Source organism: Phytophthora parasitica (genome assembly GCF_000247585.1).
Source record: "Phytophthora parasitica INRA-310 unplaced genomic scaffold supercont2.35, whole genome shotgun sequence".
Lineage (NCBI taxonomy): Eukaryota > Oomycota > Peronosporomycetes > Peronosporales > Peronosporaceae > Phytophthora > Phytophthora nicotianae.
In genome coordinates, this window is record NW_008649021.1 from 227,043 (window position 1) to 249,352 (window position 22,310).

General features: G+C 48.8%; 10 protein-coding genes across 11 annotated transcripts; 7 read left to right on the forward strand and 3 right to left on the reverse strand.

Moving 5' to 3' along the window:
- Positions 1-733: 733 nt before the first annotated feature.
- Positions 734-979, forward strand: PPTG_12637 (hypothetical protein; the record flags this gene model as incomplete). The annotated part of the gene is made up of 1 exon (XM_008909771.1): positions 734-979. The coding sequence occupies one exon, from the start codon at positions 734-736 to the stop codon at positions 977-979; it is 246 nt and encodes an 81-aa protein (XP_008908019.1).
- Positions 980-5,697: 4,718 nt separating this feature from the next.
- Positions 5,698-6,476, reverse strand: PPTG_12638 (hypothetical protein; the record flags this gene model as incomplete). Its single annotated transcript, XM_008909772.1, has 2 exons — positions 5,698-5,996; positions 6,113-6,476. 2 exons carry the CDS (start codon positions 6,474-6,476, stop codon positions 5,698-5,700), a joined length of 663 nt encoding a protein of 220 aa, XP_008908020.1.
- Positions 6,477-6,876: 400 nt separating this feature from the next.
- On the reverse strand, positions 6,877-7,287 carry PPTG_12639 (hypothetical protein; the record flags this gene model as incomplete). Its single annotated transcript, XM_008909773.1, has 1 exon — positions 6,877-7,287. The coding sequence occupies one exon, from the start codon at positions 7,285-7,287 to the stop codon at positions 6,877-6,879; it is 411 nt and encodes a 136-aa protein (XP_008908021.1).
- A 1,220-nt stretch (positions 7,288-8,507) lies between these two features.
- PPTG_12640 (hypothetical protein) lies at positions 8,508-8,999 on the reverse strand (the record flags this gene model as incomplete). The annotated part of the gene is made up of 1 exon (XM_008909774.1): positions 8,508-8,999. One exon carries the CDS (start codon positions 8,997-8,999, stop codon positions 8,508-8,510), a length of 492 nt encoding a protein of 163 aa, XP_008908022.1.
- Positions 9,000-11,577: 2,578 nt separating this feature from the next.
- Positions 11,578-12,354, forward strand: PPTG_12641 (hypothetical protein; the record flags this gene model as incomplete). Its single annotated transcript, XM_008909775.1, has 1 exon — positions 11,578-12,354. One exon carries the CDS (start codon positions 11,578-11,580, stop codon positions 12,352-12,354), a length of 777 nt encoding a protein of 258 aa, XP_008908023.1.
- A 1,710-nt stretch (positions 12,355-14,064) lies between these two features.
- Positions 14,065-15,027, forward strand: PPTG_12642 (hypothetical protein; the record flags this gene model as incomplete). The annotated part of the gene is made up of 1 exon (XM_008909776.1): positions 14,065-15,027. One exon carries the CDS (start codon positions 14,065-14,067, stop codon positions 14,944-14,946), a length of 882 nt encoding a protein of 293 aa, XP_008908024.1. The 3' UTR covers positions 14,947-15,027.
- Positions 15,028-15,892: 865 nt separating this feature from the next.
- PPTG_23315 (hypothetical protein) lies at positions 15,893-16,364 on the forward strand (the record flags this gene model as incomplete). The annotated part of the gene is made up of 2 exons (XM_008909777.1): positions 15,893-16,045; positions 16,359-16,364. 2 exons carry the CDS (start codon positions 15,893-15,895, stop codon positions 16,362-16,364), a joined length of 159 nt encoding a protein of 52 aa, XP_008908025.1.
- A 721-nt stretch (positions 16,365-17,085) lies between these two features.
- On the forward strand, positions 17,086-18,106 carry PPTG_12643 (hypothetical protein). Its single transcript, XM_008909778.1, has one exon. It carries the CDS (start codon positions 17,126-17,128, stop codon positions 18,050-18,052), a length of 927 nt encoding a protein of 308 aa, XP_008908026.1. The 5' UTR covers positions 17,086-17,125; the 3' UTR covers positions 18,053-18,106.
- A 188-nt stretch (positions 18,107-18,294) lies between these two features.
- On the forward strand, positions 18,295-20,062 carry PPTG_12644 (hypothetical protein). The gene has a single exon (XM_008909779.1). The coding sequence runs from the start codon at positions 18,922-18,924 to the stop codon at positions 19,816-19,818; it is 897 nt and encodes a 298-aa protein (XP_008908027.1). The 5' UTR covers positions 18,295-18,921; the 3' UTR covers positions 19,819-20,062.
- A 43-nt stretch (positions 20,063-20,105) lies between these two features.
- On the forward strand, positions 20,106-21,846 carry PPTG_12645. Of its 2 annotated transcripts, XM_008909780.1 has the most exons (7): positions 20,106-20,296; positions 20,366-20,643; positions 20,708-20,785; positions 20,850-21,022; positions 21,117-21,211; positions 21,287-21,415; positions 21,485-21,846. In XM_008909780.1, exons 1-7 carry the CDS (start codon positions 20,160-20,162, stop codon positions 21,633-21,635), a joined length of 1,041 nt encoding a protein of 346 aa, XP_008908028.1. In that variant the 5' UTR covers positions 20,106-20,159; the 3' UTR covers positions 21,636-21,846. The 2 variants fall into 2 exon arrangements, with proteins under 2 accessions (XP_008908028.1, XP_008908029.1); XM_008909781.1 differs by having other exon boundaries at positions 20,106-20,643.
- The last annotated feature ends 464 nt before the right edge of the window (positions 21,847-22,310 follow it).

Here is a 22,310-nt window from a genome sequence, read left to right on the forward strand (position 1 = left end):
GTTGACGACGGTGCAAGAATTTAACGGAGACCCTACCACCAATCTTAGCAGCACTGTGTGGCCTCCACACATCACCACCAGCGCGCACAGCGGGTAAACCTCATGCCTTGCCCTAGCGTCGACTTGGGCAAACATTCTACTACCTCCATTGGGAAATAAACGACCAAATCAAAACTGTCGACTAAACAACAATCTTTATATCCTCTTGAAACCGATTCCTATTAAATCAGATAGGTACCACCCGTGTCGAGATTTAGAGGTGCGATATGGGCAAGTTTGACTTTCGCGCTCATTTCTAAATCCAAGCCCCTTTCACTACCTCGCCCCCACGACGAAGCAAGCCACCGAAGAATAGCGACAGGCGTTGTGAGAGATGCTGATTCTGTACAGCAATCGCGGAAAGCTAGACCACGGAGATATCACTTGGATTGCAAACCAGTTTCACTGCGGTCGCAAGGTTGTCTCGCGCACCTGGCACCAAAGACTTCGCTGAATGAGGCCACGCAAAGCTACCGTGGTGAAATTCACTCGGGGGAGAAAGCGAGACGATCGCCATGCGCTGTGCCGACGCGTTGCTGGAGCTCCGACAGCCGACCGCAAGAATCAGTAGACACTTCAGCTCGCGACTAACACAAGCTGCTATCTGATCCAGCATCTCATCAAAGAAGGGTACCTGCGCCGTGCGCCGAAACGAACGAAACCGTTGCTTACTGTCAAGCATAAGGAAGCTCGCATGGAGTTCTGTGCGGAGCATGTCAGACAAGCCGCAGATGGAAGCCATTTGATCGACCCCCTGCTCGACGTCGTTCATATCGGCGAGAAATGGTTTGACATCAAGAAGGTCGGACAGAATGTGTCTAGCCTGACCGGCAAGGACGATGTCCTGACTGCAGAATCGCCGGTATATTACGCACAGAGCAAGCGTCATTTGATTAAAGTGATGTTCTTGAGCGCTGTCGCCTGTCCAGTAGGAGATTAGGATGGTAAGGTCGGCATGTGGCCTATCGTAGTGGCGTACTTGACCCAGCGCGCCAGAGTGAACCGTCCTGTAGGAGTAGTGGAGAGAAAGCCTGTCTTGATGACGCCTGAGCTCTCGCGGAAAATGCTGGTGAAGGACGTTATACCAGCAATCAAGGCCAAATGGCCACACGCCCAAATGCTACAGCCTATCAAAATCGAACAAGACAATGCCCGTCCCCGACGTCGATGTAAATGATCCAGTGGTGGTCGCTGCTGGAACGAGCGGCGGCTGGAACATTCGCCTCGCCAACCAGTCGGCTCACAGCCCAGAGCTCAAAGCGTTGGACGTCGGCTTTTTTTTAACAACTTTCAATCTTGGCAGTCTCAAACAACACCTCGGAACGCCGAGCAGCTGATTGATGAAGTGCGCCTGGCATTTGAAACCACCGCAGTGGATACGCTTCAGATGACTTTTGGAACGCTCTAGCTAATGATGAAGAACATTATGCTTTGCCGGGGTGGCAATGACTTCCGGCTCACCCACTTCAAGAAGGATCGTTTACTATGAGAGGGCAGATTACCTCTGTCCATTCCGTGCAAGTCGCAGCCGTACTACGACACGCTTGCAGTATTTGCGCCACCATAAGCAGTGCATATTCCATCGGACTTAGACTACCTATCATGATCTGTCCTGTGATACTTACCTCTCCACACTTTATAGGCGATAAAAAACGAGGAGGAGATATGCGCAATTTTTTTTTCATTCGGTCGTTTATTTCCGAATGGAGGTAGTATTTATTTTACACAGCACGTATGTCTTGGCTTCACGTTGCGGGGCGTCTTGAATCGGGGTCTGTGCAACTCTGGCCATCTGCCTTCCGCATTCGACGCGTCTTCTACACTGTCCGGCTTAGTGTGGTGATGGTCATCGTACTCGTAACCATGTTTATAATCTTAACCTCGTTTAACTTTTAATCAACTAAGTTATGTTCTTGTGTCTTGCTTCATTATGAGCCCCCCCCCCCCTATATGGCCACCATTTGCGAGCCCACTGATCCTGCCCAGTTCGTTGGGCAGATCGTACTGCGAATGTGCCTCCTGACACGATGTAAATTGCAATTTTCCGCAGGCCAACCTATCTCAGGCTATGGCGCTCATTGATTGGCCAAGTCTGGAGAAACTATGCTTTACATGATTCGCGAGTGATGATATTGCCGCCTACACGTTGAAGGGCGTCCAACGGTTGACCAAGATCCAAGTTCCAAAGAGACTGCAAGACCCCATAATGGAGTGAAGTCAAGTCCGACCTGATACTCGTCTAAGAGCCGAAGTCTGCCGTCCAGGCGGAGGACATCCGAGAGCTGACCAACACTCGCGAACTGTGCCTATCCAGACACCCGACCAATTATACTGAGATCAAGTGATTAGTGAACGGCCAAGCTGACAGGCAATGATGTGTTATACCCGACCAAGTACCTTGATGACGGCCAATCTATGTGTACGCTGCGACCGATGACTACAGAACTCACACCATACTCAAGTCAAAATATATCAGGCGTGTGATCATCAGATCCACAGAGTGATAGCCTAAGAAAGTGATACCTCAGAGGAAAGAGATAACTATAAACAGAACCCCCTATATTTTTTTTTACCAAATGGTTCAAGTGCCAAGTTGCGTGCAGCGCCTACTAAGGAAGAAATCGCCTGTGGTCGAAGAGGAGCTTCTGAACATGCCTGCCGAGACGAAGCGTACTACCGCCGGAGGCCAGGAGACTCGGAAGAGGACATCCAGACGTGCCGTAACCACGACAACGCGGCGCAGGGGTTCCCGTCTAGTTAAAGTTCAAGTTAGGCGATAACTCAGCGGCGTGCACTGGAGATGAACCGTACTATTTCATATCCCAGTTGGAGTACACTCTTAGAGATATTAATTTATTATTCTTGCGGTATTTTGGAGGTTTGTTGGTAGTCAGCCCCTAATGATTGATAGATAGATTACCATGTGAACAGATATATTCTGTAACGATATGTTTCCTCCTATTGGAAGTGGTGCGCGATTGAGGACGTGTGTGATTGGAGGCTGGCCAGTGCCTTAAGTGAGAACCCAGTAGAATGGTCTGTGCGACCCACCACTCGAGGTCCCTAAACAATAAGTAGCGGTTACGCGTTTGTGTTGTATTCTGTATTGTTATATGTTATCTCTGGGAGAGGACCTTACTCTGTGAATCTACATCATTCTACCCCAGTCGTACGAGCGTTATTCGGGGGATATGTACTCCATATTTTGTCTGTCATTTATATTAGAAACTCACCACATGGAGCAACGGTCTGATGAAGGTAAAAAGATCCCACTGATGTACACAAGATACGCTCGCCACTTCGGGCGGGGAAACTCGTTTGGAGGTACTCGACTGTATTCCTTATTGAGGCCTTTTCCTCAGGGAGTAATTAACCGTTCGTACTCCCTGCAAAGAAAGCAGCACCCACGGGTAGCGAACTCTATACACCCAAGCACAAGGAAATCACCGATTCTGCCTTGCGTCACTCCTGTGGGTGCCCTGGGTGTCCTAGATCGCTACAATTTCAACACTATGCTGGCCAACAGTACTCGACCTGAGGCCTGTACCGGAACGTCGCCGTCCCTACGTCTTATAACAACGTCAAACTCTGCTTAGGTAGCCTATCGCCAACTAATAGTGAAGCTTCCGGCCTCCTATTCCTTCACTCGTTTGTTTTCTTTATTTTGGCTCACAAGCCGTTCTCCGGTACCTCCGCCCTTCAGAGGCCGGGTATTTGACCTTCGTTTGTCGCGTGCAAGCTATTCTCCGGTGCCTCTGCCCTTCAGAAATCAGGTGCCGCTCTTCGTTCAATCTCTGGTCTCAAGTACCACTGCTCTCCGAGTCTAGGTACCCGTTACCCGTTCAATTTATACTGCAAGTTCTGCTTGCCCAACTTCCGTCGATTCGTTAACAATCACTCCCGCTCGGTACGACAAGCTCCTCACTTACGCTCCATCCGTCCAATTCAAGAGTGGCTTTCTCTCACTCCATTGGTTGCTGGCCTTCGCGATCGACGACTCCATGTTCTTCCGTTGCGTACGATCTTGCGCGATAATCACACATTCTCCGTCTTAGTTGTGTGCAACTTTGTCCTAGCCGTGCACCCACTGATCGTCCGGCTGGAAGATCTCGTCAGCAACCGTCACGCCACATCGTGCCACAATAACTCATTACAGTATTGTCCAGGACACCACGTTCCCAGCACCCCAACTGTTCGATCGCGTTTACAATCGAAGCGTACCTGCATCGTCTACAGTGATCTGCAATAGAACCTATAACCACTATAGCATTCTGAATGCTGACTTATGGCTACAGGTCGGTCTGCTAAAGCGATTGCAGTATTTATAACTATAGTGCATCGGAAGAAGTATTATCGGATGCGACTGGAAGTGTTAAGCAAATATTGCGCTTGAAGCATTCCCGCTTAATAAATGTTAGCAAAAGAACGATAATTTCTTTAAAGGCGGCTGTTGGAGGCCAGGATTATCGCCATGTATTTATACATGTATTTAATCAAGTTATTCATGGATGCTGTAATCTAACTTAAGTAAGTATCCATATGGGGAAGATACGGAAAGATTCGATGAGGACGAAGAAGAAACTTAACGTGTGGCTATCCGTTATCCAGGATCTAATCATGGGTATCCAGGAATTAATCCTGGATTGATTATTTATGTATTTTGCCATGATTTAATCCTGGTCAAGTAACTTGTAGCTTTAGATTGTGTCCGAGCACTGCATTAGGTCTTGCCGTTCAATGGTCAGGAGCGACAACGGTGCAGACAGAACTGGAGAAATGCTGTCTACAGGAGAAAGTCAGTGTCCGCTGTATTGTGCTGCTTAGGAAGATGTAACATGTATGCAATGCCGTAAAAGCTTCGTGCACTTACAAACCAGCTTACTCGATGATCTACTGCGCGATCTGCGTCATTGCAATGTCCTCGTCGCTGCTTTGTTTGTCGGCATGACTTGGGGCCTTCATCAAGTAGCAGAATAGCTCTGTGCGTCGTCTCGTTAGTCCATGTCCATGCGCAGTCTAGGAACGACCTTACGCATGAACATCCGGTACACGTACACTCCGCAGCTTAAGCCATCAAACTGGAGAGGGTTGGTTTACGGGATTACTTCAAATTCGTGTAACGCGGTGATCTTCAGACTCGTAGCGACACCATTCACAGCGTTCATGTATGCAGCGTGATTTAGAAGAGCATAGTAATAGATCCTCTTCTCCTTGACCTTGATAACTATGCAGCACCAGTGGAAATCGTTGAAGTTGAGTGGCAGCATCACCGTTTCTATAGCGTCGTCTCCGACATGTTGTCGAATATCAGCTCGGATCGCTTCATCCACTGGATAGACTTCGTTGTTTCGCGTTCGCTACGATGTCGGAGACGCTTACTGAAAGCCTGCAAACCGACAGGGGGGATATTCTTGGCATTAACGACAGCACAACGCACGTATGGCTGCGTCCGAAAGCCACGCGGGCGGGCTAGCACTGTAGACCACGGCGTGTCCAAAATCAGGGAGGTATGGAAGGCTGGGAACCCGCTTGTAGGGGTAAGTAGCCATTACTTCGGTCACCACTTGGTTCAGAAAACCGTGCTGTTTAGCAATACTGTAGGAATAGCATTTTCTACTAACCACTTGTGCATATCGATGCCGTTCTGTACGACGGCCTTCAAATTCTGGATGCGATCTCGATCTGAGCCCTCGAAAAAGATCCTACGTCTTTGATTACTATTGTCTCCACATCACCTCTAGCCGAATTTGTTTGTGGGTTGGTTCCTTGACTTGAGGCTTGTGAATTATCAATTGAAATGGCCGTGTCCGAGGTGTTCGCCACTGGCAACACCTTGATACAGGCATCCAGTAGGTTGGTGGGTAGAATGAAAAACGGGTCCAGGATTAATACTGGATTCTTCACGATTTTAAACTTCGGCTTCTTTTTCTCCGTATTTCCAGGCTTCATGAGGACGCCTGACAAGCGGCGTTGTGTTTCAACAAGGCCAGGCTGCTCCCGCTCAAGTGAGGAAAGTAATGTCTCCAAGGCCACCTCTCCAGCGGTTTCACGACTCTTTTCAGCAGCTTCATACCTTTGTCGATCCTTTTTTTTTCTCCGGCAGTCGTGTCTTTCCTCTGTGTGGTCTCCCCATTTTTTTTTGCTTTTGGGTTCAGACGGGTCTTTACGCCTTTATCTTGAAGTCCTTGATCTAATGTATCACCTCCATCTCCGTCGTCTTCGCTAGAGCTGATACCGAATTCAGATTTTACTTGGGCCTCCGTGAAGGCGCCTGTAGAATGTCCAGGGCCATTGACTACAGTCCAGCGGGCGTCTGTACGACTACCTTCTGGAGGGATGGAAACGGCGATTCCCTTCCTTTGACGTACGTTCCGCCACTGGTTCATGACAAAGTTGAGCATGGCTTCAAACCCTGCTTCGTCCTCAATCTCCGCCATTTAATTGGCGATAAGGTGAGTCGCCCGCACAGCCTCTCTGTAGCGCTCGGTGTGTGTTCTCAACTTTTTAATTGAAGAACCTTGCTCAGCATCCGAAAATTTTTCATACGAAACTGTTTGACCTTTTTTCAGAACTTGAGAAGTAGAAGTCCATCTACATATCAAGTAATACGTTAGTGTATCTTTACTCCATAAATAAATCCAGGATAATCCTGGATCAACCAATAAATCCTGGATCAACCAAATAAATCCAGGATAAAATCCAATATCTAGAGGAGTCCTGGATAAAATCATAGATAAGTTTGGAAAAATTTTGGATAATCCTGAATATGAATCAGTGTTGAATCCAGGACAAAATTCCTGGAGCAAAATCCTGGATAGTATCCTATACATGTGAAACTCACCGTTCGTCAATCCCTCCCCCAGAGAATGCGAGGACCAGGACCTTGGTGTGCTTTCGGTATGCAATCGCATGTCGGAACGGTAACTTCATCGACATCGAAAACTCACAGTCACATCTCCAGGAATCCACGTTTAACTTGTATTCCGAGAACACTCCATTCACAAGAACCACACCGAATCCTTCAGGTTCGTTCACGTAATTGTACGAAGACGCCTTAGCAAGCCCTGAAGCGTATTGTTGCTCGATGTGCTGAGCCACGTAGTGAGTCGTGAGCTGGAGAATCATCCCCATCTCATCGTCGTAGTTGGTGTTCATGAAACGCTCAATACGAGAAAGTCGATACTGATACGCGTTCTCAACACAGCAATCGTAGGCAAACAACGCTTTTACACACATGGCCTTACTCATGCTTCCGTACAAAGCTTCTTTGAAAACTCTCTAATCGATTGTTCGTATGATTCTTGAAGTGAGGCAATTTAGATCGTAGATAATACAACCAACGGTCTTGACAGGAGTCCCAGTTCTTCAAGAAGTACTCGAAAAATCCTTGAAGCCCAACGCGCTCACAGATCCCTTCAAAGAGGCAAGGCCCGACTTATACTGATCATCCCCTAAGCATAGACCATATTATGAACAGCTGCATCTAACTGGCTAGCGTCCTCGCTAGTAATCTTCCCTAATTCAGGTCTGGATCTCATTTCCTTAAGGTACTTGATCACATGAAAATGGCAAATGAGAATCCTCGTGTCGGGGAAGTTCGTCTCAAGAACGCGAATCTCGTTCAGGTCCTTGTCTACGACAATCACCCGCAGAAGATGAATTCGTGTAGGGTGTGAACGTTTAAAGTGATCAATGACTCGATCCATGTGCCAATCTCCGTTTGCTTCAATAAGAGACTGCTGGACGACCGCACATTCACCGAATTCGTTCTTTGCCATGAACGTGATAAGCTGGTAGTTGTACCTACAAACAATCAGCAAAATCGTGGTTGTTACAGGATTACTCATGGATCATACATGAATATTTATGGATAGTGTCCAAAAGCGTACCTGTTGGTCTTGTGGCCGCAGTCTACCAGAAGAACCTCGCTGAATCGTCCAACGTTCCGCCTCATGTGAGCTGAGGCAAGCAAAATCACTCCAGTTTAGCCAGCTTCGGTTTTTGACGCTGAAGAAATGTTTTCTGGATCCAAGGCGAAGAAAGCAGCGATTTCACGAGCGGTGGCGTCGTTATAGTTCATTGTTGACACGGCGGAGCTGTGGCCACGAACAAAGTTGTCGACATCAACCTGAATGACGTTCTGATCATGCTCGAGAAGGTAGTCGTAGATTTTCGATCGCTTTGCACCAACAGACAGCATTCCATCTACTCTAGCACTAACCAGAGCGTTTGTAATGCCTCCCGTCGCAGTGTAGGTAGCGTAGGCAACCCGATATATCTGGTGATTGTGAGAAAAACAACTGTTCTTCACCTGCAACTCACACCTCGCCAAATTCCACTGCACAACAAACCTGAGGGGGCAGTGCGTTTAACGAAGATGCTGCTTGGGACGGCTACCTTCGCTGCGTGGCTTGCACTTCTTCCAATCATGAGTACAGATGTAACTCCGCTGGTAGGGATCGAAGTCTTCAGGAACTAAAACCGAATCGTCTTCTCCCTTTTTCGTCTTCTTTAACCACTTGTTTTGCTCCGCTCGTGACATAGTTTCCTTGACAGGCAACACCTGCATTTTTTTCTCGGCAATATTCGACAAAATACGAGTGCCAAGCGTCCCAACTTGAGTGATATTTGACTGGTGGCTCCACTGCTACAGTTGTCGTGCCACCATTACTGCTATTGCCATCCTCTACCTCTGCACCATCTGCTTCTGCTCCACACACGTCTTTTACATCATCGTTCCGCCCCTCCTCTACGTCAGAACTGTCACCGTCAGCATCGCCTGATCGAACGCAACGAATTCCTCCGGCAAAGCTATCTTCTTCGCCACCCGTCGAGCTCGTAACTTCAGATCCAACCACCGGCTGCATGTCCGAGAGCCCTGATCCTCTGTGCCGTGGAGATGGGGCTTGGTCCTGCACACTCGCGGCGTCTGCATCTTCCTCGACGTCGTTCCGCGGCATCTTATCGGACGGCGGCAGAAACGGAAATGAGATCGCCGAATTTATAAACCTCGGAAATAGCCGAGTTGGTAATGATTTTTTTTTTCATGAATTTTATTTTTCAATCCTGTACAAATACAGGATTGAATCCTGTATAAATACATGTCAATAATCCTGGCCTCCAACGGTTCCGTTCTTTAAAATACTACTGCTGTTCAAATTCCAGAGCTTCTCCGTCCGAGGCGCGACTATATGTGTTCGTGTTTTGTTTTCTTGTAATTACCCGATTCTATGTACAAGCGTAGACTTGATCAGCTTTTCCTTTCCAACTGCAAACACACTGGCAAGTGATTGCGGAAGTTCCCCTCCGCTGGGTCGTTTTTTGTCTCTTGATTTTCACTCGTTTTAGACGAGAATTCAAAGTTGCTATCTGTAGTCGTGTCTGAGGTCGAGATTTGCCAACAGATCCAAACGCTACTATTAACAACTCCGAGTGATATCGAACGTTCCGACACCGGACAAGGTTGAAGCAATCAGCTTTGATATCATCGGATCCACTAATGCAGCTGTTGCATCACAATACGACATTATATGGGCAAGCAGAGCCGAACACTACTCTACATACAATAACTGGACCGCTCAAAGCTATAAATTAAAGCAACTTCGAATCGAGATAAACGCGCGTAGATATTAATCCAGTTGTTGCGTACATGTTACATGTATCAGCCGGGGACTACGAAACTATAATACACGTATCGTAGAAGCAAACTCACAAAAGGCAGACCAGGACCAAGAAATATACACTCTTTACTCTATCTAGTGCTTTGAAAATAGTTCTTTTTTACAGACGAGGTTAGTCGACACAGTTGGCTGAATCTGCTATACTGTGATTTGACGGGTGAAGAACAATAAAAAAGTGCTTTATCAGAATCTGTGAGTTCTCGGCGCAACAGTTCGTACTGCATTTGGGTCACTACTAGTTTACACCCACGGTGTATCGCGTTAATTTAGCCCTAAGAAGTAAAAATCGATCAAAATCGAACTGTTCAATGTACTTGTCCTCAAAATATTAAGGGGCTAATTACGAAAAATCGTGCAACCAGAAAATGTAACAATACGATGATATTGTCGTGTCGAAGCACCGAGCGGTCCAAGAGATTTGAGCACATCTTGTGCCCGTAATACGCGTTTACAAATCCACGATGCAATAGTATCCTTGTGGCTTCCAGCTGTGTGAGCAATGGCCATGGTATTGGCTGCCGACCTAATGAGTGTCCGTCCACCAGGGAAGTAGAGCCGTCTAAGCTGTTTGCGGCGGATAGCAACTTGCTATTGCTGCTATTTTAATTAAACGAGGTACTGGTATCCAACCCGATGCCTGCGGCTACATGTAGACGAGTTTACCAGACTTCAACGTATAACTTGAAATCCCTCGCAAAGGTGGAGATTTCCGACCTGTAGACATAATATGTACGAAGTAGGAGTCGGATGCCAAGACTCTAAGTTATTGGTACACAAAACTAAGGACTTCTGGACCACCACAACAATAAGAGTACTCTATATATGCACCAAATTGGATAGCCCCCGAGCGAGTTTTGCCCGCAATCAGGTCGTGAGGAGGCCCGTGCATTATCAATACTTGTAAGAGGGAAACGGGGCTCCAGTCCGTCACCAGCTACTGTACATTATGACAGGCAATCTTGGCGACCACTTCGAATTCGAGAATGCATAAATCCTGCACAAGGGCTCGGAAAAAAATAAATAAAATTGTACTGGGATTCCAGTCTAAAGTAATCCACTGTCCATGTTCCGTTTAACCAATAATAATAGCAATCTTACTTTTGCCTACCGCTTCAAAGATTTCAGACGGGTTGATACTGTAAAACGACCTTTTGCTGTAACTTATCCACTCTTGTGATGAAATCCGCAGCAAGTTTGGGATCCTAGATTTGTCCTTTCCCCAGTTCAAAGAATAAAGCTGGAAGAGGGGTCGACCAGATTCCAAGTCAAATAGCTTGGAATCATAGGAAAAGGACTCCAGTCTAGGATTCTAAAGGCCTCAAGTGGCTGCGGGAACCGCTCCATTATGCGCATTTCATTCCAGAAATGTGGTACATGTAAAAGTCCAGTTTATTTTTTTCTGGTGCAATATCGTATTTTACGGAGAGCGGCGAATTTTAATAGTCCGTTATTCGTCAAAACAACTCTTGAATTATTTACTCCTATTTTCTTTTCGGAGCGCTATACACTAGTATTTTTTTATTAGTGTTTTCAACAAACGCATCGGGGCGGACTTTAAACATCCCCGCAATGCAGTATAACCTCAATATCTCGGCATTAACTAACCCTCGAGATGAGTTGGCAAGGACCAGGTCGTATCGACAGGTGTCGCCTGTGGTCGCTTAACGCCATGTGGCCCAGATCGCTGTTCTTGCTTGCAATAGCTGTTTCGCGTCAATGACAACTCTCCGCGTGAGCGAAGGGCCAACAGACAAGAGCCACCACAGATCTTTGGTGCGTGGTTCCCCACCAAGTCTCGTCGGCCCCATCAACAGAGCTCAGTTCCATTTCCTCTTCCTTCGATTCACTTCTGAAAACAATGGCAGCTACCTACACCTCCGTGGACTTGGCCCAGCACACCCAGCTCCCCGGAAGCTTGAGTGGGTTTAAGCGCGAGGATGAACCCGTGACTCCTATCCATAACGACCGCCACACCAAGCGCCCCTACTACGGCAAGTGCCAGTACAAGACCGGCAAGTGCTTCAACGAACGCACTCTCAAGCGCAACGGTGAACCGCACTCGCTGTGCGAGGAGCACCGCATCAAGCAGAACTTGATCCAGCGCCGCAGCGACCGCAAGTACCAGACGGTGCACGCCATTCGCCGTCGCGAACGATCTCAGCGTCGGAAAAAGCAAGTTTCTACGACAATGGCCCAGCAGCTCTTTTATGAGCACCATCAGCAGAAGGCGCTGAGTACCCCGGTGCCTCAACATCACCCTATTAATTTGCCGACAGTCAACGAGAATTGCGCTACTGCGACTCCGAATGTGTGTGAAATCGTGGGCCTGGTCCAAACCATTCAAGTCCCGCAGCCACCTTCAGCTTTTGAGCTTAACGATTACTTTGGCGTGAGCTCTCAACTAATGACGTTGTACCAGCCACATGGTGATTGCGTGGAAATGACGGGAGCAACCTGGGGTTCTATGCTGGATGAATCTAGCCCCACCAGTGTTGATAATGCCACGCTGATCTCGCCCCTGGACATTCCTTCTTGCCCAGACTTCCCTTTCATGCCCATAGCGCCGTGGTCGGGTAAAGAGCAGGCCTGGAGCAATGACGACATCGAATTTCTGTGGGCACTTCTGCTGGCCTAAAGAACAGCGACATCCTATTAAGTTGTTCAACTGTCACTACAAGAGTTTATGAGAGCATCCATTAATAATCAACAGTTTTACCTTCCATAGTTAACTAAACTTCACTATAATGACAAATGTTTGAGTGGTACTTGCGCCGCGTATCGTTTGAAGGGTCGAAGTGTTCCTTAACCTACCAGTATCGTCTGAGGTGATTATGGGAAATTGAGAGCAGAGGCCTGCCGAATAACAAGCCATTCATGCAAAAAGCCTAGCATCTTAATAAAGACGGGGCAATATTTACGATCGATGTTTAGTTTTCACGATTTAAAAATATTTTTATAAACATTTTTTTTTAACGCATGACTGCAACTTATGTTTGGCAGCTGCATTTTTTCTGTACGCACCACACCATGAATGTCAGTAGACGGCATTCAGTGGCGGTGAAACCTTCCATGACTGTAGAGCGGTCCTCCTAGAACGGCTATCCATAAAACTTGTCTGCACTGAAAGTTGCAATCTGTCGGAGAGGGTAGCTATATACGAGCGGTCCACCGTGCGAAGAAGGCACGCTTACTTCTTGAGCAGTAGCTTTCATGATTCACGCTCGTACGCGTTGTAGATATATGTGAGCCAAGTCGGTGCGTAAATAAGACGACCAGATATTCGCAAGCGGGAGTGTGGGGGTGTGGAACGCGCTATCACTACTTATATGGGCAACCTCGTAAAGGAACAAATGAGTGTCGTCGGATAGACACCAGTGCGCACCGATTTCTCTATGTAGAATCTGACCGTAATCGAATCTTCAATTGGTGTACCCCGTCGGAACGTAAATGGAGGGACAGATGCTCACTGAGATTGTGGTGCCAAGTGCGTTTTTAGTTGCCCTGTCCGTTAGACCTACCTCTAAGCCTTATCCTTATCCGGTGCGAGGAAGGGGGATGCTATTAATCAGCATGCACTTTTGTAATTGAAGTCAGATAGGGACAGTATGTTCCTGTCTGGAGAAAGATCGAGGGTGATAGTGTAGGGTAGAGTCAATTTAAAAAAAAAATTGCAAACAAAAAATAATGCTGGGCTGTCGTTAACTGTTGATTCGGAATATCACAAATGTCGAATAGGTGCAATTTTTAAGTGTAAATTTTGAAGTATATATTGAGGATTTGTTAAAGATAAATACCGTGCGTAGTTAAATGTGTTGTGAACTAAAACTGCTTACCATAAAAACACTATAACGACGTGAGTTTTTCTAAGCGCATTTCTTCTGCATCCTAACTTCAGCCTTGTTTATTTTTGTCGAGTTCCAGGATTCCATCGAAAACTTATCAAGATGAAATTTGAAAAGATGTGCTTTAGAAGGTTTGCCCGATCCCCACGTTATTTTTGTACTACCGACCTTTAGGAGCTTTGCCCGATCCCCACGATATTTTTTGTATATAACGTGGGCGAATGGGGGTGTTATTATTGTGTATGACCATAATAGCTTGCTCCTTTCCTTTAAATTGAAGTCTTCGTGGCCGTCATACCAGGTGGTCCATGCTCGCTGCACCTGGGTATGGCAATCATGTGAACACCAGTTTGCAATTCTCCGTTCGAAGCGAGTGAAGAGACGACACAGCCACACCTCCGACTTGTCGCTCACAGGTCCACCACGCCGAGGTGTGCACCTTCACGTTGCCCACTTCAACAGATCCCAGTTCCATTCCCTCTCGCTTCGACTCACTTCTCAAAATGGTGGCAACCAATAACCACAGCAAGGATATCAACGCCTCCTCCACGCCGGCCCAGCACAGCAAGCCTCATCGAAGCTTAAAGCGCGAGGCTGAGTCCGTGAGTGCGGTAACTAACATCGATGAACCTCCATCCAAACGCCCCTACTACGGCAAGTGCCAGTACAAGACCGGCAAGTGCTTCAACGAACGCACTCTCAAGCGCAACGGCGAAGCTCATTCGCTATGCGAGGAGCACCGCGTCAAGCAGAACTTGATCCAGCGCCGCAGCGACCGCAAGTATCAAACGGTGCACGCCATTCGTCGTCGTGAACGATCGCAGCGTCGCGCTGTGCTGAAGAAGCAGGTCTCGATGGCGGTGGCCCAGCAGCTCTTTTATGAGCATCAACAGCAGAAGACACTGGGCATCCCGTTGCCGCAACATCATCCGTTGCATTTGTTGACGGCCAACACGACTGGTAGTCCTACTACGGCCCCGGGTACGACTGGCCTTGCCGCCCCAATTCAAGTCCCGCATCCTGCTTCCGCTTTTATGCTGGACGGTCAACGCAACATCGGTGCACCGCTGATGTTATCGTTCCGCCCCCACCCTGGGCGTGCCACGGTTGCTCACAGCAGGATGGTGGGTCCATCGGGACCACCGGCAACGGCAGTCAAGGATGAATCAACCCCTACGGGCATTGACAACTTCGCGCCGGACTCATTTCTAAACATTCCTGCGCCTCCGGGTCACAGCTTGCCAGCTTCAAGAGATCAGGAGACTGCGGGGAGCAACGGCTTGAGTGACAACCATGGCTACGTGCCTATTATGTCGCGCACAGACAACAAGGAGACGTGGAGCGACGACGACATCGAGTTCCTGCAGACCGTTCTGTTGGCCTAAACGACTTTGCCTAATTTATAAGAGCCCAAGGATTCTCCATATTTTGTTAGCAAAATACAAGCACGAATTTACCAAGTCAGATAATGTGTTCAGTAGTCACTATCATGGAGGTACACTAGACAAAAGCAAAATCTCGAGCCTGTATGAGTAGCACCGCTCTCATGGATTTTTAGGAGGTCTACTGCTTTGTGTCCTACGACTCACAGGCCACCTAAGCACCACAGAACACCCCGTTGGCAACAAGTTGTTACGAACAACGCACTGGAGACGTCCTACACTATAAACGCGTAATGGCGAAAGTGGATTTTGAGAGTGCCACTACTTGACTTCATTGAATGGCTCATATCGAATACGACTTCCAAATGTCATAATACCAGGTCTTACGCCCCTGGAAACACGAGTTCGCAGCCATGTGATCGAATTCGAACAGGGCACTTACACTCAATGCGGTTCGAAGACAAAATATCAAGACAGACTCCACTTCGCCATCGTTGCGACGAATCGTATTACTAGACACTGCGCCAGATTTTTCTTCGAGTCAGGTTCTGCCACGAGCGGGTGCGTTTTTGCTTCATCAACGTTGCAGTGCCTCCATCGGGTCAGGCGTTGGGCGCTGATCACTTTGTAGTGACGGCTCGAAAACAATTCGGATTCTCGTCAGTCCGAAGCTATCTGGCCCCGCGCCGCGCCTGACCAGGCAGTCAACGTAGTCTCAGCGTCACACAGCATTAGTCTCAGCGTGTTGGGGGCTTTGTTATTATCCACACGCATAAAATAATGTAATACGAGCAACATTTTGCTGGAATTACAGCAAGTATGACTTCAACAATAACGACTGAAAAGGGACCACTTCAACTGGATCAATACAAATTTCAAGATTAAAAAGCATAAACCAATGGTCAGTTCAAGATGGACGGATGGCATTCAGAGTGCCGGCTGGATGAGCATGAGCACGCTCAGTTCGCAGCACATTGCCCCCGTGTCGCGGATAAAACGGAGGATGAACTGGACGAGTGTGGTCTCCGTTGCGGCGAGGCGTTTCAGCGTTAAACAAGCTGGCTGCCGCGACCGCAATGCCATGCGTCTCCTGATGAAGGAGGTGAGGATCCTTGCTGCACATGTAATTGCAATGACAGAAAACTCAGGTTGCTCGACAGCTCCAGTATCAGGCGCCGTTACGCGGCTGGAACTTTCAGTCGCGTTCGTAGTGACGAGCAAAGGTGCACCCGGGCGTTGTCATTGTGACCACCTTGCGGTCTTCTAGTACGCTTTCGAAGACAGGTACAGTACTGGGCTAGATATCGTCGAGACTGTCGACGAATACATCGAAGTTTCGCCCGCCGTATCCCCCGCTCTAGCATTTTTGCGAACTTTATTGGACAGAGCTCTGAAGCACTAACACACACTTGCAGGCATAAATTGTGATTTCGGTGTACTAACCACCTCAAAGATCTTAGTTAGTGATGACTGGCCGGCCAAAAGAGAGACGCCGAATCTTGACGACGACCGAGTCTGGCATGAATATTCCCAGGCCTACTCTTGAAGTCGCTCAGACAGGCCATGTATTAAGTCTAACAGGTAGTTTGAACAAGGACTCTATCGACGATGTCGGTCACCTTCAACTTGTCATCGATTTCCACAGATTTTCCCACTAAGGCGCGGAATGATGAGCCTGGTAATTGTGCGGCTAAGACTTAGCGTAAGTATTAGCACAAACACTAGGCTCCAGTAATCCCGGTCAGCGCATCCGTATGTACTCTTCTTCCGCTGCCGTCGACACGCCATACATCCCGCTCGGTAAGGCCGCCACGCGAGTGACTTCTTTCGTTGGGTAGCTACCTCATCGACAAACGCCAAACCGACTATATGGTGTCCACAATGCTCGGCGGTCAGGCTTCAACGTCGAAGCTGCCTTTGATACGCTGACTCCGTTTCTTAGGATACGGTGCAGCTTCGCTTGGCAGCAAGATCGCGCGAGGAGCGACGGAGCCTTTCGTCGAGGCAAGGATCCTGCTCCTCTTCTCTGCGTCGGGATGCTCGCGTACTGCCCGTCTACGGACCACCGCGACGACACCGGCGCTCGATCTCCATGAGGTCCGACGGCAGATCTCATTCCTCTATTTGCTACCCCGGCAATACCCTGCAACGGCACTCCGTTTTCAGTTTTCACCTCACCAACATGAGCGTCCGCACACAGTACAACGACAACAACAGCTACCGCAAGATGCACAGTCTCAAGCTTACGGCCACGATCTTGACCCACTTGGCAACTCGAGCCACCCCGGCAATCCCCGGACGACACAGAACCAACCACACAAAACTACCTGGAATCCACTCGCTCTTCGCTATTGACGCAGCACACAACATTGCTGCGGCTCTACCGCCATTGCAATGTGCTGTCGGGCTCATCAACCTTGGCACTCCTATCAACCAGCACCAATCTCCCGTTACCAGCCCAACCAGACCCGTCGTGGGCTCCCCGACCAGCCCAGGGATGACACCGGTCAGCCCATTCCGCCAAAGTAACCCCACTTCAACTGCGTCTTTATCCTTCAGTTCGAAGACTCGGCGTCCGCTGTCACTACACGATTTGCTGACCACGGAGACCACGCCCGCTGCATCAACTCAACGCTGCACAAATGCCCACCACAGGCGCCAATGCGGCATTGCGGACTGCCACAAGTACGCCTTGACTGGAGGGTTCTGCATCAGACATGGCGGTGGCAAGCGCTGCAACTTCGAAGGCTGTCAGACCGTGGCACAAAGTGGCGGGCGGTGCAAAGCCCATGGCGGCGGCAGCAAGTGCAAAGTGCCTGGATGCGGCAGCGTGGCGCGACGCAAAGGCTTCTGTATGACGCACGGCGGGCGTCAGCAGTGCAAGATCGACGGATGCGGTAAGTGCGCACACGGCGGCGGCTTCTGCATCTCGCATGGCGGCGGCAAACGCTGCTCCTCCAACGCCTGCAACAAGAGTGCACAGGCCGGGGGCTTCTGCTACAGCCACGGAGGAGGCAAGCGTTGTGCTGCGCCTGAGTGTTTCCAGGCCGCGCGCAAGGGCGGACTCTGCATCCGACACCGGAAGCTCGCAGCAGCGAAATGCCTCTAGCAGCAATAAGGCAGAGACCCGACTTCGACGTTGCTGTGACGTCGAGAGACCAATCAAACAGAAACAACCATCACTCACCACATTACTAACGTCGTTATTTTACGTAAAAGCATGCGTACTAAATTTTACAGACCAATTATCAAATTGTTTGAGCCTTTATCAGCTTTCACCGTTCGTCAGCGTTCATCAGTATATCATATTTTACGGGTGGTTCTGCGATTCATTTCATCCAATCGCATATCACCGCAACGGCCAGCAGCCAGTTTTTTCGTCTTCATTTCCCCTTTAGACCCGCCGACGCTAGAACGTCTGCCTGAGCCGCCGCCTGCCGAGAGAGAAGAAGCCAACGCGTGTGTGGCTGTCTTAGCTCCTTCTCTGACCGCCCCTCCGCCGCTTCTCCACCCGCTCGCGTCGCCTCCCGACCGAGCTAGACTCTGCACCCTTCGCTCGCCCGACTTACTTCCGTTAACGGGCGTTCACAACATGAGCGCCGCCTCAGCCGTCTCTACTACTCGCCCCGCGCGTCTGCCCGGGATGTTCGGGACCACCATGACGCCGCCGGCTCAACGGCGTCATCTTCTCGGCGCTTAGGCGCCGGGAAGCCGCCTCCTGACGCGCTCTCGGCGCCATGGCAAGCCGCAGACTCGCTCCTGCGTTTGGACGAGAATGATGGTCTGTCGCTGCTGCCTGAGAGCGCGTTGGAGGCGGCGAGGGCTTGTCGGGACTTGGTCCAGGACAAGCTCAACGAGAGGAGGGATATTGTGGTGCAGGGAGGAGAGAGGGAGAAAACCCAGAAGGAAGACGTGGAGGAAGACTCGCTCAATGTGGACGAAATCAGCGACTTGTTCTCGTGCGTGGAGCAGGAGGAGATGTCCGGAGTGGACTTTAGTGTGTTCATCGAAGACGAGGATGCCGTCAATGTGGAGGAGATCAATCAGATGCTCTCGGGCCTTGAAGATGGCAAGTCGTGCAGTGTTGACGACAGCGTGGAGGTGACGTCGTCCCCTGTGGATGTTGTTGACACGAAGGAGCTGGAGATTCAGATGGAAGCAGATGTGGACGAGTCGTTTGGGTTCAGCAGCTCATTCGATGACGTCGCAGCTAGCCAAGAGCAGGAAGACGCAGACGCGGAGAATGTAGCCATGTTGTCGGAGATTTTCTCTGCAACATTGGAGGACAAGGACGCAGCTGAACCGGTAGCAACTTCGCAACCGACGCACTCGCCCGCTGACTGTGAGGACGCCAAGAATGTCGATTTGGTGGCAGAGCTGTTTACCTCGCTTGAGGAGAGCAGCGAAGCAGACCAAGAAGGAGAAGTACCAGACAGATCGGCGACGCAGGATTGGATTGATGCGCTGGAGGTGGACAACGTGGCTTCGTTGTTCTCAGAGCTGGAGCAGGTAGAGACGACGCAGATGAAGACGCAGACCCCCGTTAAGGTGGATTCGCGGGTATTTGTGCCCACGTTTTCTGTGCGAATTGAGGGCGGCCAGCGACAAGGAGAACGTCGTCCGGTAGTTGGCCCCAATAGTCATCTGCTTGTAGGTCCACCTGGCGTCCTATTGGCTGGTCCGCCGGCTCCGTCTCGCGAGGAACGCGTCGGTCGCTGGAAGTCGAAGCGGAAGACGCGGTCTTTCACCACCAAGCAGCCAGACCCGTCACTTTCTGACACGAGACGCGCTAGTGCCGCCAAGCGCCAACGCGTCAAGGGCCGCTTCATCAGTGACACACACACGTTCGTCTCCATCACCGCGCTCCAGAAGTGATTCATCACCCGCATCGATTCCTAGATCCAGTTTTATTCTCCCTCTTGAAATGCATTGCAAGCTTCATCATCAACTTGTTCTCGAGATGCTTCTTGCACTGCAAACACATCGCAGATTTGTTTTCCTCCAATCACTGTGCTACTGTGCATTTCTACCAATAAGATTATGCTGAGAAATGATAAATTTAGTTCTAGAATTAACACAGTCTGACAGTTTCGTTTGCGCTAAAAACAGATTCTGATACTATACGTTTTTAGAATCCATGTGATTTACACGTCCTGTAGTACCGCAGGTTCAACCACCCACATGGTCCGACCTTCTCGCCATTCCTGAATTCGGCAATGTGGAGCTACATGGCGTCGGCGTTGGGCATTTTGAGTCCCATCGAGGGCACGGCCACCGGTACACCTCCCAGCAACCAGGACAGCGATATCGAGCGTTCATCCTTTCGCTTACGCTGCCGCGGGTGGCACGACAGGTAAACGAAAGGGCGTCGGGTGATTTATTTAGCAACCCAAATTTACATTTTTTAATTTTTTTTTTTTAGAGAGAACGAGCTTTTTCTGTCGGTCCCCAAGAACACTACGGCATGTTGCAATGCCATATTCTTCCCTGGCGATGTGCAGGACTTCAAGGCGACCATGGATGCAGGCCCCTTTGCAGACTACAGTGACTACGCTTATGAGGCCGTGGCGGAGCTGCTTAGCGAAAAGTTTGGAAGTACCTGCAATGTGTGGGTCGTGCGGCCAAGTCGCTTCAAGCATGGAGCCTACAGCAGCTTTGATAACTTCGTGACGACCAATGAATATGGAGCAGCTACAAAATGTACAAGTGGAACTGTAAATTGTGATGTGGTGAAATGAATTCTACTAACGGTGGTTCGATACAGACGACCCGACAGCATTTGCTACGAAGCACTTGGCGTCGCTGATGCAGAACACGCAGGCGACGCTGAGACGGCAAGGAGGTACAGACCTTTCTAGTTTTGAAGGTATGCCTGGACTCTACTAACGTGTCATTCTAATTCTTAGTGAACGTGTCGACTGCGCTCCCGATGCATCTACTCGGCTTTAGCAAGGGTGGCATCGTGCTGAATCAGCTCGTGACTGAGCTCGTACGGTACTCGTTTAATAAGAAACGCTCAAATTGCGGTCAAGTTCGACAAGGATCTGTATTTGCAAGCACTCGACAATTCTTCGCAGCGGTAGGTGACTGGATTTGATACTATAGCAGTGGAGATGGCTGTTCTGAATTGTTTATTAACTATGTCGGCCGTTGCTTTTAATCATTATGAGCAGATCTATTCCATCCATTGGTTGGACGCCGGTAATGGCTCCCTTGTAGGGGCTATGCCTACGGAAGAGACGGCTCTAGCGGTGCTCTCTCGATACGAGTAAGTTCCTTGAACGGCTAAGATATTGTTTATATACGTGGTGTTAACCTATTATTATGTGTTTTGCCGCATCAGACAACTCAGGCTGTTTGTGCACGTGACACCTTATCAGTACGAAGCCAGGCAGCGACCATGGATTAAAACCGAAGTGAACAGTTTTGTCAACAAGATGAATGTTCTCGGCGCCGATATTCAACTTATTATGTGCGTACAAATTGAGCTGACTGGGGTATTATATGTCTATCTAACGTGACAATGCTTTTTTATTTTCAGCTATTATGAAGGCGACGAGGGCTCACTAGCATCCCATTTTCATATTTTGCAAGATTTTGAGGCCAGCCGTTCATTCAAATCGAAAGGTGAAGGGGTTGTGAACTCACCAGAGCATGCTGTACAGCCAGTTCGGATTCGAGTTTGCACGTAAAGTTAATTATGAATGCAACATCTTCAGTACAGTCCGGATTCTCGGTTAACCATGTATGTACTCATTGCGTCTTCCACGCCAAAGGCAGGAAAATTCAATACTACACTTTACTATAAGTATATGTAGTACGTTGGAGCCATCATTTTGCCGGAATAAAACTCCAATATAAGCTCTAGCAATAATAACAATTTCCGCAGTTTAAACACCGACAAAAAATTTGACTGTGTCTCTCCAAATCGACCAGTGTCATCTACCACAAAAGGACATCACCGAGAGCATTGTGACCAAGAGGAAATGACAGTCGTCCTCGGTCCGCTCTATTTAATCCTAGATACCTGAAGATGGGGCTGTTCCGAGTAGGTGAGATTAGCCATTGTATCTAGAAATAGTTAAACGTCACCGAAGCACAGCAGCTTAAAGCACTGTTGACATTTTGTTTCAGTTTATATCAGGATACATGAAATAAAATGCTGCCTCAAGTATTTAACAATAAAAATCCACTTAGCTTTCAAACCGAAACCAAATTACACTTCAAATTAATGAACAAAATGTTGCAATTATGACAGAGGGTTTGTTTTACCCAAAATAATATCTGTCGAAGTGTAGGCAAGAGATAGAGAAAAGCTAATCAATTCTTAAAATAATAAATCTGTCAACTTATTATACCCAACTGCC

What these genes read in the sequence shown, in the direction of transcription:
- PPTG_12643 (XM_008909778.1), top strand. Translation starts at nt 17,126, where the DNA reads ATGAGCGTCCGCACACAGTACAACGACAACAACAGCTACCGCAAGATG.
- PPTG_12644 (XM_008909779.1), top strand. Translation starts at nt 18,922, where the DNA reads ATGTCCGGAGTGGACTTTAGTGTGTTCATCGAAGACGAGGATGCCGTC.
- PPTG_12645 (XM_008909780.1), top strand. Translation starts at nt 20,160, where the DNA reads ATGTGGAGCTACATGGCGTCGGCGTTGGGCATTTTGAGTCCCATCGAG. An exon ending in TGCCGCGGGTGGCACGACAG is followed by an intron (nt 20,297 to 20,365) that starts GTAAACGAAAGG and finishes TTTTTTTTTTAG; the next exon opens with AGAGAACGAGCTTTTTCTGT. An exon ending in GCGGTGCTCTCTCGATACGA is followed by an intron (nt 21,212 to 21,286) that starts GTAAGTTCCTTG and finishes TTGCCGCATCAG; the next exon opens with ACAACTCAGGCTGTTTGTGC.